The sequence below is a fragment of the Lathamus discolor genome, chromosome 2, assembly GCF_037157495.1.
Source record: "Lathamus discolor isolate bLatDis1 chromosome 2, bLatDis1.hap1, whole genome shotgun sequence".
NCBI lineage: Eukaryota > Metazoa > Chordata > Aves > Psittaciformes > Psittacidae > Lathamus > Lathamus discolor.
Genome location: NC_088885.1, coordinates 1929686 through 1947151, shown reverse-complemented (window position 1 = coordinate 1947151; position 17466 = coordinate 1929686). Strand labels below are relative to the sequence as shown.

Genomic DNA, 17466 nt, shown 5'->3' with positions numbered 1-17466 from the left:
CTTTCTGTGTGTGTGTTCGTGTCGTGGTATCTTGACCTTTCAGGTCACCAAATCTTGTTGTTTTAATTTCTGTCTGGAAGAATGTCTGAGCAAGGCAAATTGAACCAGGAGACAGCAGAGGAAGCTGCGAAGGAGCAGGAGACTGCCATCTTGGAGGCAAACCCGGACAACTGTATCCTTACTAAATCTGAAAGCTCAGAAGTGGACGAGAAGGAGGAGAAGCTGAGTGATGGCAAGACAGAGCTGCAGGTAAGACAAGAATAGTGAATGGGCACATTAGATGTCAGTGTGTTACCGTTGCCTTTCCATTTCTGTGGTCTTTCATTGCCTACAATTCCCCTGGTTTCTCTGTTATAATTTTGAGACCCTTTTATTTTATGGTTTTAATCATTTATTTTTCTTTTGGGCCCTTTTATCTCCCCATAAAATAAATACTGTTATTTGTTATACCTTTCAAGCTCTTTAGGCTGCTGTCCATGTTGTTAAGGTTTGAGAAGTTAATTGCTAGACGCCTGTGTTAGAGCTTGGTGAAATATTTGACTGTTTTCCCACTTTGGGGATGCAGAAAACTACCTTGATCTCGTGACTTTACAGGTAATAATACTGAATAATTACTTAATGTGTGGTTTGGTTTGTAGGTGTTACTGCCAACAAAAAGTTGTTATGCAAAGCCTAAGAAGGTAATTTGCTAAGAAGACTTTATCGGATGGGGGGGGTTTATTCCTTTTTGCTCAAACAAATAGAAGAATAAAGGGAGAGACTGCAATTTAAGAGGAATTTGGAGAGGGGGAGCATTTACTGAAGTATGCCTTTTCTTACCTTTTTATTATATGCAAAATTACAGAACACCCTGCGGTGTGGCTTTTGCTTATGGCTGTTCTTAAAATGAATTAAGTGAGCAGAGCTGATTCTTGGTTTTCCCTGCTTTCCAAACTGGGTTTGGGAGAGTTATTTTTGCAGCATCAGCTGATTAAAGTATTATTTCGGAGTGATTTAGTGTCTTTCTTTATTGGTCATGCTCTTGTCGGGCGTATTTTCCACCGAAATGATAACTGCTTTCTTTTTTTGTTATCCCCAGAAACGAGGCGGAAATCAGAACCAGCAGAAAAAGAGATCCAAGGTAAGGGTCGGTCCCTGTTTGGCATTACATGCCTTGGTAGGCTAAAGAAAGTCGATCAAACATCTGTCTGCCGTTGAAATGATGGCCTTTTATCACGTGTGTGCTGGTTTGTGGTTGTTTTTTGTGGTCCTTTTCCTTCGCCTAACCCCATAATGTCATTGCACAAAGGACTTCTGCTAGATAAAACGTGTCAGGCTCCTCTCTATCCATTGTACTTTTATGCTGCCTGGCTCGCTGTGCACTTGTGTTAGACAGCATGGGATGTGTGCTTCTGTATCCACTGGGGAAGGGAAAAGCTTGTTGCTTGTGCTTTAGTAATTAATGTTTTTGTTTGAATCTTATTTTAATGGACTAATCTTGACGTGAAGAAGCAGAGACTGAGTAGCTCCCTAAGCGGGGCAGGAATGAGCTGTTAGGAGCAAAAAACCCCTAGAAACTTTTTGGTTTTCCAAGTGTAGATCCGTAAAGCTTGCCCATTTTATTGTCCAAGTTCCTTGGATATAATCCTCCTAGAAGAAGATGGGGGGGGAGGCCGAGCAAGCAAGCATACAAACTAACCAAACCCCAGATTACAAAAGGAACCTTGGAGTTCAAATACTGAAGTACGAAAGTACTGAAGGTTAAATTGTCTTCAGTATTGGATTATCTATTCTTCACTGTTAGTTTTTGGTGGAAGTGGGTGAACCATAGTCAAAATTTATTAAGAGCAAAACTGAAACCCACCACCTCCCCTGTGTGGCATATGACTTGCTGCTTGGAATCCTCTTCTGTGTGCATCGAAGGCAGACCCAGTTTTGTTGGCTCAGTGGGGAGTTGTTATTTGGGGTGCTTAGGGAGAGCTGAGGGGTGCAGCTGATGTGACTTGGGGTCAGTAGCAGTGCTCTCTGGTTTGTTTTCTCTCTCTCTCATTCAGTCAGGAGCTAAAGGGAAACTTGTCCGGAGCCTTGCTGTGTGTGAGGAGTCATCCCCGCGCCCGGCAGCGGAGAATCTTCATGACAATCAGGTACGCTTGCAGTCATTGCCCTTAGCTGCATGGTTGATGTCTATGTTCAGTTGCATGATTGTGTTACTTAATTGGGCGTTTAACAATGTCTTTCTTGGGAGGGGGGAAATTACGTCCGACAATGAATGTGTCTTTATGAAGTTATCTGGTTTAGCGTGAATTTTATTTTGAAATCTTAGTTTTATACCGTATCACAGGGTGTTGTTTGCTTTTTTTTCCAGACCCCCTGAAAATTTCACCAAATGGAAAAGAATTCAAAAGAATTCAGATTCTAAAATTAAAAAGTAGTAACAATCAGAATATTAATATGATCTTTCCTCTAAGGTTATCTCTTTCGAGGCTGCACCAGATACAGTTATGAATATGCTCTGGTTTCTGGTTCCTCTGAGACTCCAGTTCATATCAGTGTCCCCCTGCACACATAATGCACAGGTGCTTTGCTCTCGGAAATACCTTGGTAGAGCTGAGGATGCCTCCTCCTGAGTGGCACTTGTTTTCTGAACTCTTGGTGTAGATTTCCCGGTATCAAAAAGCGTGTATATGAGTTTTTATCTGTGCTGGTAGTGGTGTATTCCCAGCAGCTGGCAGAGTTCTGTCCCCTGCACCCCTCCCCTCAGACTGGTGGCAGTCTTTGTAGGCCAACTGCAAAAAATAACCCAAAAAGCAAAAAGGAAAAGCCTCAAATACTCTTTGCTTGCCTGGTAAGGGCAAGGATTAAAAGAACCCAAAGCTAACTATTAAGAGCACTGCCTATAATATATGAGCTGTTTATGTGCAAATGAGATCAACCATCGAGAGAGCTTGAGCAAGTGACTTGTTGTGAGCTTAGCACAAAAACAAAATATCACATCTAAGTGTACTTCCTCACTGTTCTTCTATTGACTTGAAATGGAACAAATCCAGCTCTCCTCTTGGCTCAGAAGCATGGAGAGATTTTTCTATTTTTTTAATTTATTGTTTTTTTTTTAAAGACCAAAAAACCAGGTTGTTTAGCAGGGGGACGCGTAGATGTTCTACTGCTCTACAATGATGCTTATGCAGCAGACGGGCAGGTTATTTTATCAGTTGTTCTGTTGTAGGTATCCGCTTTCTGCTCAACTCGCGTTCCTCAAGATGTGTGGCTTTTGTTCTGCTTTCATTTGTATTTTCTATTGTTTGATGGGGAATGAAAAGGAGAATAGCATCACGAGATTGTATTAAGCAGCGCATGGTGGTTTATGATTCGGTTTGGATTTTCTTTCTTTATTTTTTTCATTATTATTTTTATCTTAATGGTTTACAAAGCACAGGGAACTGATTACCAGAGAATGTACGGTACATTGCCAGAACGACTGAGTATGGATTGTACTGCAGACTTGATGTTTGTATTTATATTTGAACACTTGCCTTCATTTTCCTGTATAGGGAAAAGACTTGTTTACCTGTATTACTTGATCTTGAACGCTTACCTGATGGTTCACTATGTCCTTACTTAAAAGGAATGTTGCCTTTCATGTTAAACTATTGACCAAGAAGTGTATTATTGCAATTTGAACATTTATTTTGTTGTTCACTATATTTACCTTGTATCAATGTATTTATTAACATTGTATTTTATTATTGAGAAAAAAAATCAATAAAAATCTAAGAAAATATATAGTAGCTTTGCTTTCACGACGCGGCAGCCTTTTTGTGTGTTTCATCTAGTGCCTATATACAAGTAATATGTTACATGTAAGACAGTAGCTACTGTATGTTCCTCTGTGTGCTTATCTGTAAAGTCTTGTTTTTCCTTTCCTAAGTGCATTTTAATGGACACTGTCAGGTTAGGATTAATATCCTGGGAACAGCATGGCCAGTTACATTTTTCTCCTGTTTTGAAAAGCTCTGCTCCAGGCAGTGCAGGAATCGGAGTTATCCTCTGGGGTCTTTTGCCAGGGATTGATCCAAAGTTTGTTGTTTGAGTGAGAAATAGAACTGCCATTTGAAGTGAAAGAAAGCAGGCATAACCTTAGTCCTCCAAGTGCAACCAAGCAGGTTAGCAAACACTGTTTTCTGTATCCTGTGATCCTTGCCTCTAATGACCAAGAGTTCCCACTCTTGCCCTCTGTAGGCTCCATTTTTTTCTGATGCTGTCAGCTAAAACTACCAGGAGTAGGAATGAAGGGTAGTAGGTCAGGATAAATTTTGGCTCTAGGGCTTTGTTTCTCTTTTACAGCGCTTTTCATCTCGAGTCTTTTGTGCCACATTCAAACCTCACACAAAAGTCACTTGATGAGAATTGATGAATTTCTGTCTTCCCGTGGCATGTTTATGCTGCTCTCGTTCTGTGAGGAGCTTGTCTTCCATGTGTTGTGGTGGCTGATTTGTAGTTGCAGGAAGATTCAGAAACATAATATTTGTAATAATGACTGATTGAAAGCATCTTTTGAATTCATAATGGTCTGGTTGCTTAAAAACAAACCCAACCCCTTTAGAATGCTGTGTTGGTATTTTGGTATGCTAGTATTCATTGAAAGCTTATGAAGAAAGGGATTTACTAGCATTCAAGAAACTGGATTTTCTCCAGTGTTGCTGAATTTGGTTCTCATTAAGGTGATGCCCAAAAAGAATAATTATCAGGCACGCAGGACTCTATTAAGGAATACTGAATTATCAGTGAGTTTTGGGACAGCTTAATTCAAGCGAGCGTTTTGACACTACTTAAGCATATAGTGTTATTTTGTCCATCTTTTTCTCCACAAGCACATGACCACACAGTATGCTTCCTTCGGTTTTCACCAACCAGACTGGTTTTTCTTGGAATATCTGAATAATGCCGTGGTAACTGCAGAAGAAAACAAGTTGCGTTTTGTTAAAGCAGAGCCAGTATAGAGTAAAGGTTTAAGTGGGGAACAACTTCTTTAAAGCAAATCAGAAAATGCAAACCAGCTTGAATTCTCAATTTTAATTAGCTTTGGAAAGCCAGAGCATGCTTTCAAAGGGACTCGGAGGCTCTGAAATACTGCATTTTTGACGATCATGCTTGTGATGCCTTGGAGAAGTTCACTTCGCACAACTTGTTTGAAAATCACAGGGCACATTTCATGCCTTTTGTAAAGGCACGCCTGCACATGCCTTGGTATTTAAAGTACCTGATCAGGTAGCAAGCCTTCTTGCATACAACTGAGTTATAATTTTTAGGCGTTCCTTTGCTATCTGAGCTCAATAGCTCAGTCTAACTCATACTGCAGTGTCCAGAGCAGCTCATGCGAGCATGCAGGACTTCTAGTGAGGGGCGAAAAAGTTCTATTTTTCAGACATCCGTCCATCGATCATCACCTAACGTGTAGTATTAATTAAATTAGACTTAAAGCCCATCTAAAATGAATGTCACTGTTACAAGTCTTAATTCTAGTGAGAAGTACTCAAGTGTAGAACAATATGGTGCCTTTAATAGAGGTGGACTAAAATTTGATAGTATTCAAATACGAGGGAAGAAATACACTCGCCACTGGAATCTGGCATTGAAAACATCATTATTCTCCTGGAAAAAAGCAATCGCTTGTCAAATAGGAAAGAAATGTATCTGGCTTCAGCTTTTCTAGTTACATTTACACCTCGTTAAATACAAATCTCTGCAGGTTGGGAGCCATGGGAAGCTTTCTGAATCTGCCCCTGAATTTTATCTTTCTCTTTTTCCCAACAGGAATCAATCCAGCTACACCTTTCAAGTTTTCCTAGCTTGCAAGAAGAAGATAAATCTAGTAAAGATGAGTCCGAGAAAGAAAAAGAGAAGGAAAGAAATAAAGACAAAGATAAAAACAGTGAAAAAACCAAGATGAGAATGTTATCAAAAGGTGAACTTAAAGATATTCATACTGTTATAATTACTGCTGGTATGTTTCTGTAAGCTTGCGTTTCCTTATTATGTATAAATACATAGAAGTGCTTTCATACAGTGAGAAGATTCAGAACCTGGAATGTGCATGCATGAGTGTTTTACATACAAACATCACATTCTGAGAGTGAAGAAACCTTTCAAATTGAGGTTTGGTGTCAGAGACTATTAACTTAATGTAAAATCATTCCTCTGAATACTTAACTGCGTTGGTATAGACACCTATATATGTAAACGGGATTGTATAAGGTAATGTATGTTTGATTCTATAATAAGGTAAGTGCAAAACTGATGCACTTTTTTCCCCATTGATAACATATTGGCATGTCAATTGTGCAGTGCAAATAGAGAGTAATCTTCTTCACTGTGGGGAAGATAGAGAATTTCTCTTAAATGCGATAAGGAAATCCACTCGTGACGGTTGACCTGCATTGCAGTCTACTGTTATCACCTACTAAGACCAGTTCAGAAAAGATGTTGTGTCTAAATTTGGTGTTTAAAAGAGACCCAAAATCTCTTTATGAGCCCATGGTGTGAAGGTGCGATGTAACCTCTCCAGAAATAATCATTGCTAACCTGGGTGTGGATCCGCAGCTGGTGCGAATTGTCACTTGGCTTCAATGGAGCTCTCGCAGCTCGCACCAGCGTGAGGATCTGTGTGTGCCTTTGAGTCGGGTGATACAGCAAGGCTGAGAAACTGATTCTGCCTACTGTCACACATCCCTCCTACCCACCCACTCTCAGGCGTGACTGGATTTCAGCCTGTCAATGCAAATAAAATCCGTGCTGGCGGGATGCCTCCTTTGCCACATGTACCGCATTTATTAAGTGATTCAAAGAGACACTGATGAATAAAAGGTGGGGGTTTTTTTTTTCTTATTTGATCAGATTTTCTTTAGTAGTTTAAAGGAAGAATTTTGCAGAGTCTTGAGTGGCACTGAAGGTTTCCCATGCTTTTCCAATGACCAGAGGTTTCTGCTGGTGTCTGGTTTTGGTGCCATGTTCACAGTAGAGCGGCACAGAGGAACTGTGGAAGTCCACCCCATGCTCCCAAGCAAAGACCTTCCTTGGCTGAACTCCAAATGAGCATTTTCTTCCCAAGCATACGCTCTCAGATTGTTGCTGGAAAATGGATTTTGATTTATAGCATGGCTTAATCATAACTGCTGAGATGAAATAAATGAGAGGGGGATGTTTGGTTTTTATCTTTCAGATTGCAGTCAAGAGTATACAGACTCAACAGGCATAGATCTGCACGAGTTTCTCATTAACACGTTAAAGAATAACCCCAGGTAGGTATTTTCTGCGTTAGAGCTGGCACTCCTGAAATGATAGCTGGGCAGTCTTGGAGCTCCCGTAGCTGTGTGCTGTGTTTTATTAGTTCTGGAGATGGTTATGAAAGAAAATGTAAAGGAAGTAAGCTGTTAACTGAGCAAAAAGCTATAGAAAGTCATCAACTCCTCCTCTCCCGTTCAGTCACCCATTGCTTCACTTCAGTTTCAGCAACATCTGGTCTTTGTCCTTACCTCTTGCCCATAGCTCTGCTTGATGTTAGCAGTAACATGTTATTGCCATATCACTGGGAGATTTGAGTATGAATATAAAGTACCTTTCTTTTGGCAGTGCTGTACACAATTATATTTCTGTGCACAGTGCCAGTTCCTGTTCTTGGTATTCCCATGGTTTCCGTTTGGATCAACAAGCTTATGTCATTGTTAAATTTGCCTCTAAATGTCTTAAGGAAGGATATCTACCGATTTTATATGTTTATTTTCAACATTCATTTCAACTGGACCTGTTAAATAGGTACCACGTGATTCTGCAGTGATAGGAGAGCTAGGGATAACTGGGTACCTAACAGCTTGCATAACCTCTTGTAGAGATGACTGAGGGTCCTCAAGTTGGTTCATCTGCACAAAGTGAGACTGTTCAGAGGAGCTAAGGAATGATGAACTCTGCGAGCTTAGGAAAAAATGGGTGTGTGGAAATTTGGGGATGTTTTTGGCAGAAAAGAAGGAGAAAAAGGAACATCTGAGCCCTTCCAGTTGAAACCAGAGCATTTTGACTGAGGAGCGCTGCATCATTGCCTCGTGGGAAGCCAAAGTCCGAAGGTGTTCTGTACTGTGCTCTCTATCTGTGTTAGGTATGCCCAGTCTTCTCACCTGCAGATCAGTGCCTCCTGGAAGATGTGTCTCAGACAAAATGTTGGAAGTTGCTGTGGGTAACAGCTCTTCTCATCCACCAAGAGCTGGGTGAGCTGGAAACCTCCAGCAAACAAAAAGGTGAAAAAGGAGCAAAGCAGTCCATAGCAGTCAGAGTCTTACTTTGCAGTCACTGCTCACAGCCTGGTGTGGCTGGAAGCACTCTCAGACCATAACTGAGCTTCAGAAAGATCTAAACCGGTCCCGTATGTCAGCAAAAGCAGGCAGCGACCTTCTCCACATGGGCCAGGGCAAAGCATCTTTCATTTTGAATCAGGATGGCTTCAGCACTTGCGCAGTTGCCTTATGAGCATTGATACATTCATTTTTTCATCTGTAATGTCTATTGGTAGTTGATGCTACAAATCCTTGCTTTTCTCTTTGACAGGGACAGAATGATTCTCTTGAAAATGGAGCAGGAAATTATTGATTTTATTAGTGACAACAAGTAAGTCGACTTTTCACGCTTGGTTCTGAAGGCACACATGCGGACCACGTCAGGCTTTTACTTCCTAATACGTGGTGGTGCCGCTTAAAATACAGGAGATACCCTTTGCTTTTCATGATGTTGTAATTGCACCGGCCCTGCTCTTTTAGGTCCAAAAATATAATTGAAGCTTTCAGTGCAGAGGATGATCAGATACACTGCCCCATGGGTTTCCTTGTGTGCACTTTATTCTAAATCACTGTAAAATAGAACTGAACTTGGGTAGAGGGTTTCTTGCTACCATGTGCTCTGTATAATGAAATGTGTCAGGATAATGGCAGAGGAGAAATGCTGGTGGGAAATAAGCATTTTTGTCAATAAGAGAGAAAAAAAGGAGTGTTTGCCAAGCTAGACGTTTTCAGCATCGCCCTGCGTCTGCCCTTTGGGGGAAAGGCAGAGAGCTGCAGCCAGTGTCTCTCACATCTGCAGGGTTGTTTGTGCAGTGCATGCATGGGGTCAGGAGACAAGCTCTTCCCAATAGACAGAACACTGGTGATACCATGAAGCGTGAGCTTTGTCTCGGTGCAGCACATGGAAGTGCCCTTATTAGACATTCAAAAAGTAGTCCCTTTCTTTTTTTTCTGCCGCCTTGTAGCAAAGATTCAGATGTAGATGCACAAAGGACAAGTTTTCGGTTAGATTTCTGTCCACAGAACTATTGAATGTGTTGCTCTTCTCGTTTTATTATAGCTCAGGGGGAGTGTCGTTATCAATGTGATTTGTTTTCTTTTTCCAGTAATCACTATAAAAAGTTCCCTCAGATGTCGTCCTACCAGAGGATGTTGGTGCACAGAGTGGCAGCTTACTTTGGGATGGACCACAATGTGGATCAGACTGGGAAATCCGTCATCATCAACAAGACCAGCAATACCAGAATGTAAGTAGCAGCGCTGTTGTGTTTTAACTTGTTCCCTTTCACAAGAGCTGGTTTGTACCATGGCTGCGTGCATTTGCTTTACTGTTACTATTGATTTTTGTAGCAAGAGGAGTGCTGTTTATCGCTTTCTAGGGTGGGAGGGGGCAGCGGGGCTCGCTGTGAGGTTATTTAAGGATATAAAGGTGCAAAGGGGGAAATCAATCCAGTTTGTTCCCTGACACCTCAGTGCCACTGGTACAGAAATGAGCTTGTTGCTGTACATGTCGCCTAATACCATATGGCTATGTTCCTAAATAGCCCAAATATATTTGGAAGGTTGCCTCTTCCCTTGTTCTGACTCTCCCTGCTTCAAGAGTAATTTTCTGCCCAACCTGCTTATTTAGGATTTGGGTCCCCTCCACCACCATCCACTCCCTTTTTCTCCTCTTCTGCCCTCCTGGTTCTACTTCATTTTCTCTCCAAACCTCATTGTTTGACCACAGAGGTGCTGTGGGTACAAATTCCTTCTGATGGTTCAAAGGCATTGCGGAATTCCTGGCAGGCTCAACGTGTGCTGGCATGCTTTATGCTGTCCTCCATGGACCTGTAGCAAGCTAGCAAAAGCTCCTTACCAAGTTCCCCGGCTAATTCAGCCAAGATGCAGTGGTGTGTCCTCATCTAACCAGTATCACTTCTGCTCAGTGCCACGTGTGTATGAACCATCACGGAAACCAGAGCCCTCCTGTCCCCCTTTACCTATAAACTATGAATGGAGAGGAAATAACTACAGCTGGGTAATGAAGTTTTGGTGATACCAAAGCGTTGCAACAGGAAAGCCCCATTTGAAGATTGTGTACTTCCTGTATTCGGTTAGTAGGGGAAATAAAACCATTTATTTCATTTACATGTCCAATAGTTAGGTGAGTTGCTTAGATACTGTTGCAGAGAGTATTCTTTTAAATGGTATCAGCCTCTCATGTAAAAGGCTGGAAGCAGTAGCTAATATTGCAGGATCGAGCCCCAAGCTAAACACATTGGTACTTGTTCTTTCACCGAGTGCTGAATATGTTCCATGTCTATTAAGTAAATTTTAGATCATGGACAATTTATTTTAGATCCTTTTCATGGGCTTTCCCTGGGAAACGACACTTGAGCCTTAATGTTTTTAAAGGTCGGAATAAAGCATGCACCAACAGTGTGATTTGCAGTTGTCAAGAGAATTACAGTAGCTCGATAAAACTAACGCTCAGGCTGCGAAGGCTTAGCCTCAGGGTCTGGTGATACCTGCCCCTTGCCAAGGACTGTGTTTGGGTATGGATAAGAAAAAGCTGGGTGCGCAGCAAACCGGTGTTCATTTTTTAGCTGTAAATTAGGGGGGGAAAAAGAAACATTTGCTCTTAAACAAAACCCAATCGATCATATTTGTAAGCTTTTTAGGCGTTCCTCTCCGCAGCCTTTCCTTTTCCCTGCACATCTCTGTCACCTCCGTAGTGCACCAACTGCTACAGCTCACTCCTCACAGCACCGCCTTCTTCTGGTTGGCCTGATAATGTGATCATATCACTTTGATATCTGATAATGCCTCTCTGGGTTGTGTGGCTGTGCATCGCAGGGATAGGGAGTGCTGGAAGCGCTGCTGGAAGTGCTTGTGCGGTGCTACAGGAGAGGACCCTGAAGTTGTTTTCAACAGTCAGAACTGTCTCCAAGTGTTCTAGTGAAGCTGAGGCTTCTTGCGTGGTGGGGATGAGCAATCAAGGCTCTTTACCAGGCATGACCTGGCAAGCTCAGCAGGCAGGACACTGCAGGGGTATAGTGGACCAAAGGACCCTTTTAGCTGTGGAGGTGAGGCACCGGGCCAGACAATCGATTCTGACACCATTCCTGTGTAGATCTTCCAGAAACAAAGCGCAGGGCTTTGCCCCTCTGTTGATCTCAGCGGTTTTGTAAGCACTGCACAAGCTGCAGGTTCTTTCCCGTCTGCAGTGATTTGGTGGTAGGCAACTGCATTATGCGAAGCTCTCATTGCAGCGTGGTGCTTCCAGTGTGTTCTTTTGATACTACTGTAAAATAAAGCTTTGTAGAAGCAGCTCTTTCTTCCCATAACCAGAGGAGATGGCATGTTTTTTTGAACATGGCTCTGACATGAAACAGATTGTTATTATCCTGCTTGAATAAGAGCTGATGAGATTTTGGTGTCTGCAGCAAACATGAAGTCCTACATCTGGAAGTGGCCGGCGGGATTTTATGTGTCGTGCGTTTCACTACTCACAGGGGCAATTTTGTGGGTTCAGAATCAACACCAAATCCCAGGAGCGTGTTGACTCTATTAATTACTTCTTGGGCAGTACCCAGAATACCGGAGGATCTGGAGAGCCGCTGAAACACTGTTCAAGGTGGTCATGCTGTGCCGCAAGCCTGAGCCTTGGCAGTTCGATGTGAATTTATGGAGAGGCTCCATAGACAGGTGTCCTGAAGGTCTGCGTTTTGACAAGAGATTTCCTCTTTATGGCATATGGTTTCCAAAGTACTTCAGCTGTACGCTGGGGAGAGGCAGGAATATTCTTGCATGCTCAAGAATTCATAAAGCCTGCACAGGCTGGGACTTGTGTGTGTGTGTGTGTATCTGGGAAGAACATATGGCTCTGTGGAGTCACTGTGTGGGTTGAATAAGCAGCTTGTGGCCTTTTTTCTATGGCTGAGAGTTCGTGTCGCATCTCTGCTGATGCTTGCAGACCCTGGGTTGGCCCCTGCCTCCAGGCAATGAAGTGCATTTGTTCTGTTCAGCGCACATCTTGCTGCCTGCAGGTACAAGGGTCGGAAGAGTGAATAGCTTAGCTTTGAGATGAATGGGTGGTTGGGAAGATTTGGTAATGCTGCCTTCGAGGTGCAATAGGCTCTGTCAAGCAGGGCATTAGAGCATTTAATTTCTTTCATCAATTTGCCATTCTAGGGCGACGTATATCCACTCCTATATACCTGTGCCTGTCAAGTACCTGCTTTTCAGGGGGCTGGTATTGGAGAAAGGGCTTATTGAAGAGGTTGCAGCTGGAAGGAGGGGCTGTGGCTTGTCTGGCCACCCATGCTGCTTTAGAGAGAGGGGTAGATGATGGTAAAAATACATCAGGACCCGAATCTCTGTGGGATTGCAACCCTGTAGCTTCTGTGAACTCTCAGTGAAGTGTCTCTTAACAGTCCACTCAGACCACAGTGGCAATTTAGCCATCTGAAGGGCATTGATCAGCTCGCTCTAAGGTGCCTATTGAAGTTTATTGGGATGTGTGTTTTATAAGCTTTTTTTTTGTGAAATGAAATTTTAAAGCACAGAGATGACCTCCAGTGCCCGAATGTTTGTTAGCCTTCATAAAGCGAAGTCTCTGTCCTCTCTGTCATTACAGAACAGTAGATTTTAAAAGCATTATCTTTCTGTATGATTTTTGAGATTAAGGCGAAGAAAAAGAACGTAAATGTAATTTTTCGTGGTCTCGTATCTGTAATGACAAAGGTCCTGCCTGAATTGCCCACCCATTGAAATCTCAGCAGTATACACGAGAGAAGCTCGTCAGAAAATGAGGCAGGATTTTGTTGTTGTTGCTTTGGGTTTATAGTCAAAGAGCTCAAATACAGCTTAAAATGGGACGTCTGCTTGGTTCAGTATGAAACGGCTCTTGTGTCACCATTGTAATGTGCATTTGCCTGTCACCTGTGTCTGCCTGTCATCTATCTAAAGATACACAGAAACATAAGGGGAACTTAAGGCAGTGAAATATGATATAGGCAGAAGTTTGGAATTGAGGCAGTATGTTAGATGGGGCATCATAAACTGGAGCCTATCGATTCCTATCAAACAACTGGAAGTACTTAAGAAATTTTTTGCAGCACTCTTCATAGTCATATTATTATGTATATTGGTTCAGTCAGATTCATTCATCTCATTATCTGTAGATAGGTGAAGAAATACAGGGGAAGTGTGTTTGGTGTGCTTGGTAAATGGAAAGGGTTTTCATTTAGTTGAGATCATCATCCGTGGGACAAGTATGTCTGTACCACAGCCCACATGTGCATTCATGTGCATTTTTGTATCAGTATGAGTGACAGGGCTCGTCAGAGTTGAGAAGGTGGAGTGGTGCACTGCTGATGATATATAATGGTTGTGGTTAGACATTTTCATACATTCTGAGGGTGTAACACACCTATTATGAACTTTATACTCATCTTCAGTTATGACTAATTTTTCTTCAAGAGCATCGTGAGTTATGATCCTTGTAATACCTAATTTTCTTCCTACTCTGTTAATATGTGTTAATATAATACTGGCCCAGTCAAAAGGTTTTTCTGGTGCCATTGAGATACATCCAAAACTTTGGGAGTACTCAGATGGGATATGTATTGCAAGGGCTCCTTATAAGCTATAACTGTATCAGCAGAAGGAGGCATAGTATACAGTATATCCTTTGGATAACCTATAGGACCTTCATAGTTACAACACGGAAGCTGTATTATTCTGTTTCCTCTATGGAAGGGTGGTTTGAAATGCAAGCAAAATTCTCTTTGGGTTTCCATTAAGCGAGGATCTTGCTGTAGGTAATGTCTATGCCAATAGAGGTGTACTGTGCTCATTTCCCCACCTTAAGATAAGGATCCTACATGCATGCCACTAACATGGCATTCACTGAACGCTGGCAGGTTCCATAAGGAATATTATCTAGAAATGTTTGTTAGCTGAAGTGCCAAGAAGATTTCCTTGAGATGCTGACTGTTACAGCCTTTGGAGCATGCAGAAAAGTATGCTTATCCCTTGACTGGATCACATATCCAGTGTCAGTTCGGTTTCTTTAAGCAGTTCTTTGCTGATGGGAAAGATGGGACGTTTTCCACACACAACTTGTCATGGCTCTTTTTTATCTAGGTGTATGGTGGTAGTTACGCCTGCATACCTGAACGCATGCGTCTCTTGTAAATCTCAGTCAGAGCAATTCAATGTTTGCCAGAGTGTTTGAAGCACAATTTTGGCTCCCTGCCTGCCGTTGTGATACAGAGCAGTTACCTGGCAAATGGTTTGCTATATGGTATCGCATCTGCTTTTAAGCTCCTAATGCTATCCTTGATTATCATATATGTACACAGAGTAATGATCTCATGAGAGCAGAATTGCTTTTATGAGCCACATAATGCAGGAAAACACGTGAATACCCTCATTTCTGGGTTTATCTTTTTCATTGGAGTCTTGCATTTACTATTTTTCAATGGACTGTGGGGTCAACTCAATTCCTTTGTTCCCTAGTGTAGTTCCCTCTTTCCCATCTTTACTAGAGAATGTTTTGCTCCTTGACTGCTAAGAAGCAAGCAGAAACTGGGGATTATCTGTACTTTCCCTTTGCTTTACACTTGCTGCTGCCTAATCAGTATATGAGCATCATCTGTTCCAAATGTGCAGAGAGGTATAAGGGTGCATGGTGAATGTATGCAGCTAACATGGAAAAACTGTTTAACTGGGAAATAACACTGGAATTGGCTGAGACATTTTTCCAGTTGAAAATGAACTGATACATGATGCAACTAAGAATTTAGTATAAATATTAATAAACCAAGAATGTATAACAATAACTGTGAGCTTATTTCAGTCTGGGATTAAATTAGGGACATGCTTAGAAAAAAACACCTTTTTTCAGTGCAATAGGAATTGGGTTTAGGATGCAGGAGCCCAGTGTCCCAGTAGTCATTGCAGTGATGTTTAGATGATGGCCGTTAGCTCCTACCTGCCTTATTGGAGCCCAGAGCTGGGCAGCGCACCCCTGCGTGCTGAGCAGGGGAAGGCTGTCACATCCCAGAAAGAGTGGGGAACTGCCTGAGAAATGCTGCACTGCAGTGCCTTGGCTTTTTATCCCAGGAGAGAAGCACCTGATGTGGAGGAGTTGAGTTGCCTTTCTTTTATCCAGTCACATGGTGATTGGAGAAGTGATTCAGGATGCACATATGTTAATAAATGGTGGGGATTTCAGCAGTATCTTGCTCTTACGCTACAGGCGTTTGTTTCAGACCTAAAGTTGCCACTGTTCTGCTAAATGCAGTGTTTGAGGTAGTGCATATTTGACATTTCACTGCTTGATGCTCATCTGGAAGAGATTGAGGGTTTTTTTTCTCCCCTCCCAACCTTTATTTTTAATGTTTATTTTCTTTAATGATACTTGGATTAGGACAGCCTTTTTCTGAGCAAGCATTCTCTCGTTTTAGTCACATGCCTGTTTTAAATGGAAGATACAATAGGGGGAAAAAACTTGGTACACTTGAAGTTTACTGTAGTGACAGGACAAGGGGTAATGGGTTCAAACTGAAACAGGGGAAGTTTAGATTGGATCTAAGGAGGAAATTCTTTCCTGTTAGGGTGGTGAGGCACTGGAATGGGTTGCCCAGGGAGGTTGTAAGTGCTCCATCCCTGGCAGTGTTCGAGGCCAGGTTGGATGAAGCCTTGGGTGGGATGGTTTAGTGTGAAGTGTCCCTGCCTATGGCATGGGGGTTGGAACTGGATGATCTTGAGGTGCTTTCCAGCCCTGACTGTTCTATGATTCTAAGTTGAGCTGAATTTCACAGCTTTGATTCCTGGCTTTGTTCTTCGTTCAATCACTGTAAGTCTTATACTGGACCCACAGAAATTACTTACTCTGTAAATGAGATGTTAGGGTTAATGAACCACTTCTAATAGCTCCAATATTAAATTTTCATCTAGTGTAATTTATCAAAAGTAAATTGTTTATAATTAAGGTGGACATGTACTTTACAGCTGTTCTATACTGTAATGAAGTGTTAGTTACGTGTTAATCAGGATATATCTATGGTATTTCTCTTTTTCTATTTCTTTATTAAAATCTTTACCATCACACCACTTAACGGTGTAAGTTTCGCTAAACCTTGAAGGTTATTGTCACCTCCTTTGAGTGGAGATGGGAGGTGAGCCAGGAAGAGAATGCTATAGAATAGCAAGCAGGTAATTCAGTTGAGGGAAGCTCTTCCTTGCATGAGTAATTTACTCGTCTCTTTACGTGCTCGTCTAAGCTGTAGTAGGAAAGTGCCCATTAATCAAGATGCTGTTTGGTCATTTTATGCTTTCAAACCACTGGAGAGAGATCTGGAAATCTGCAGTGGCCCCTGTGCTTTCCTCAGCTGTGATTGTACGTCAGTAGTAGGTGAAATAATGGCTTTAAATCTGGGCGTTTCAGAAGTGAGGTGCTGATAGGCAAGCAAGTGAACTTTGGAGGTGGTCCAAATTGGTGTTAGAAATGCCTTTTGCATTGCTGTTGCCTGCCCACTGTTTAATGTAGGAAATACGTACATTAGAAATGAAAGAAGCACGGTGAGTTTTATGAAACCTTTGTCTGTATTAGCAAAGGCTGTTGTTTCTGCTGGTGGTGCCCCAGGTGAGCGCTGTCTCTGACAGCTTATCTTCTTCAGGCCACTGATTGATCAGGGAATGACTTCTGATCCATTGAGTCTTCCTGGTGGAGACGGGGAAAAATGCCTTTGGGCTGAAGCAGGATTAAGCACAAGAATTTGTGTTGGTCTTAAGCTGCATGCATGGGGCATCTCAGGAGGACTCATAGTTTCTTCATTAGCTCTTAGTCTTTTGGGGAGCTGTCTTGCCTTCGTTGGGAGCCTTCAAATCTTGAATTCCTTCCTTTTTCTCTCTTGTTCATTTTTGAGATTCTAAGATAGAAGAATGTAATTTTAAATAGATCACAGCAGTTATGTAACACTGTCATTTTCAGCCACTTGCTGAGCTTGCCACATCCTTAACAGCAAGTATTAATGAATTCAGTAATAAACTGTGCTGCCATTGACGAGCCTCTACTAGCTAGAAATAAATCGGTGCTGTGCATGATGTTCAGTCCCAGTTGACACCCTGAGTATCAAGAATTCAATCCAGTCCAGGAGAGTGGGAACAGGAG

The 17466-nt window shown here is 42.1% G+C and overlaps 1 protein-coding gene across 3 annotated transcripts in view; it reads left to right on the top strand.

Annotated features, from left to right (window-relative positions):
• ARPP21 (cAMP regulated phosphoprotein 21) overlaps positions 1-17466 on the top strand; it is a 422740-nt gene that overhangs the window by 325763 nt on the left and 79511 nt on the right. For all 3 annotated transcript variants that reach the window (XM_065665400.1, XM_065665399.1, XM_065665398.1), the window contains 8 exons: positions 44-249; positions 639-680; positions 1079-1120; positions 2034-2123; positions 5791-5941; positions 7196-7274; positions 8572-8631; positions 9407-9547. In XM_065665400.1, coding sequence (XP_065521472.1) covers positions 82-249; positions 639-680; positions 1079-1120; positions 2034-2123; positions 5791-5941; positions 7196-7274; positions 8572-8631; positions 9407-9547 — 773 coding nt within the window. In that variant the 5' untranslated portion in view covers positions 44-81. The remainder of the gene's footprint in view (positions 1-43; positions 250-638; positions 681-1078; positions 1121-2033; positions 2124-5790; positions 5942-7195; positions 7275-8571; positions 8632-9406; positions 9548-17466) is intronic.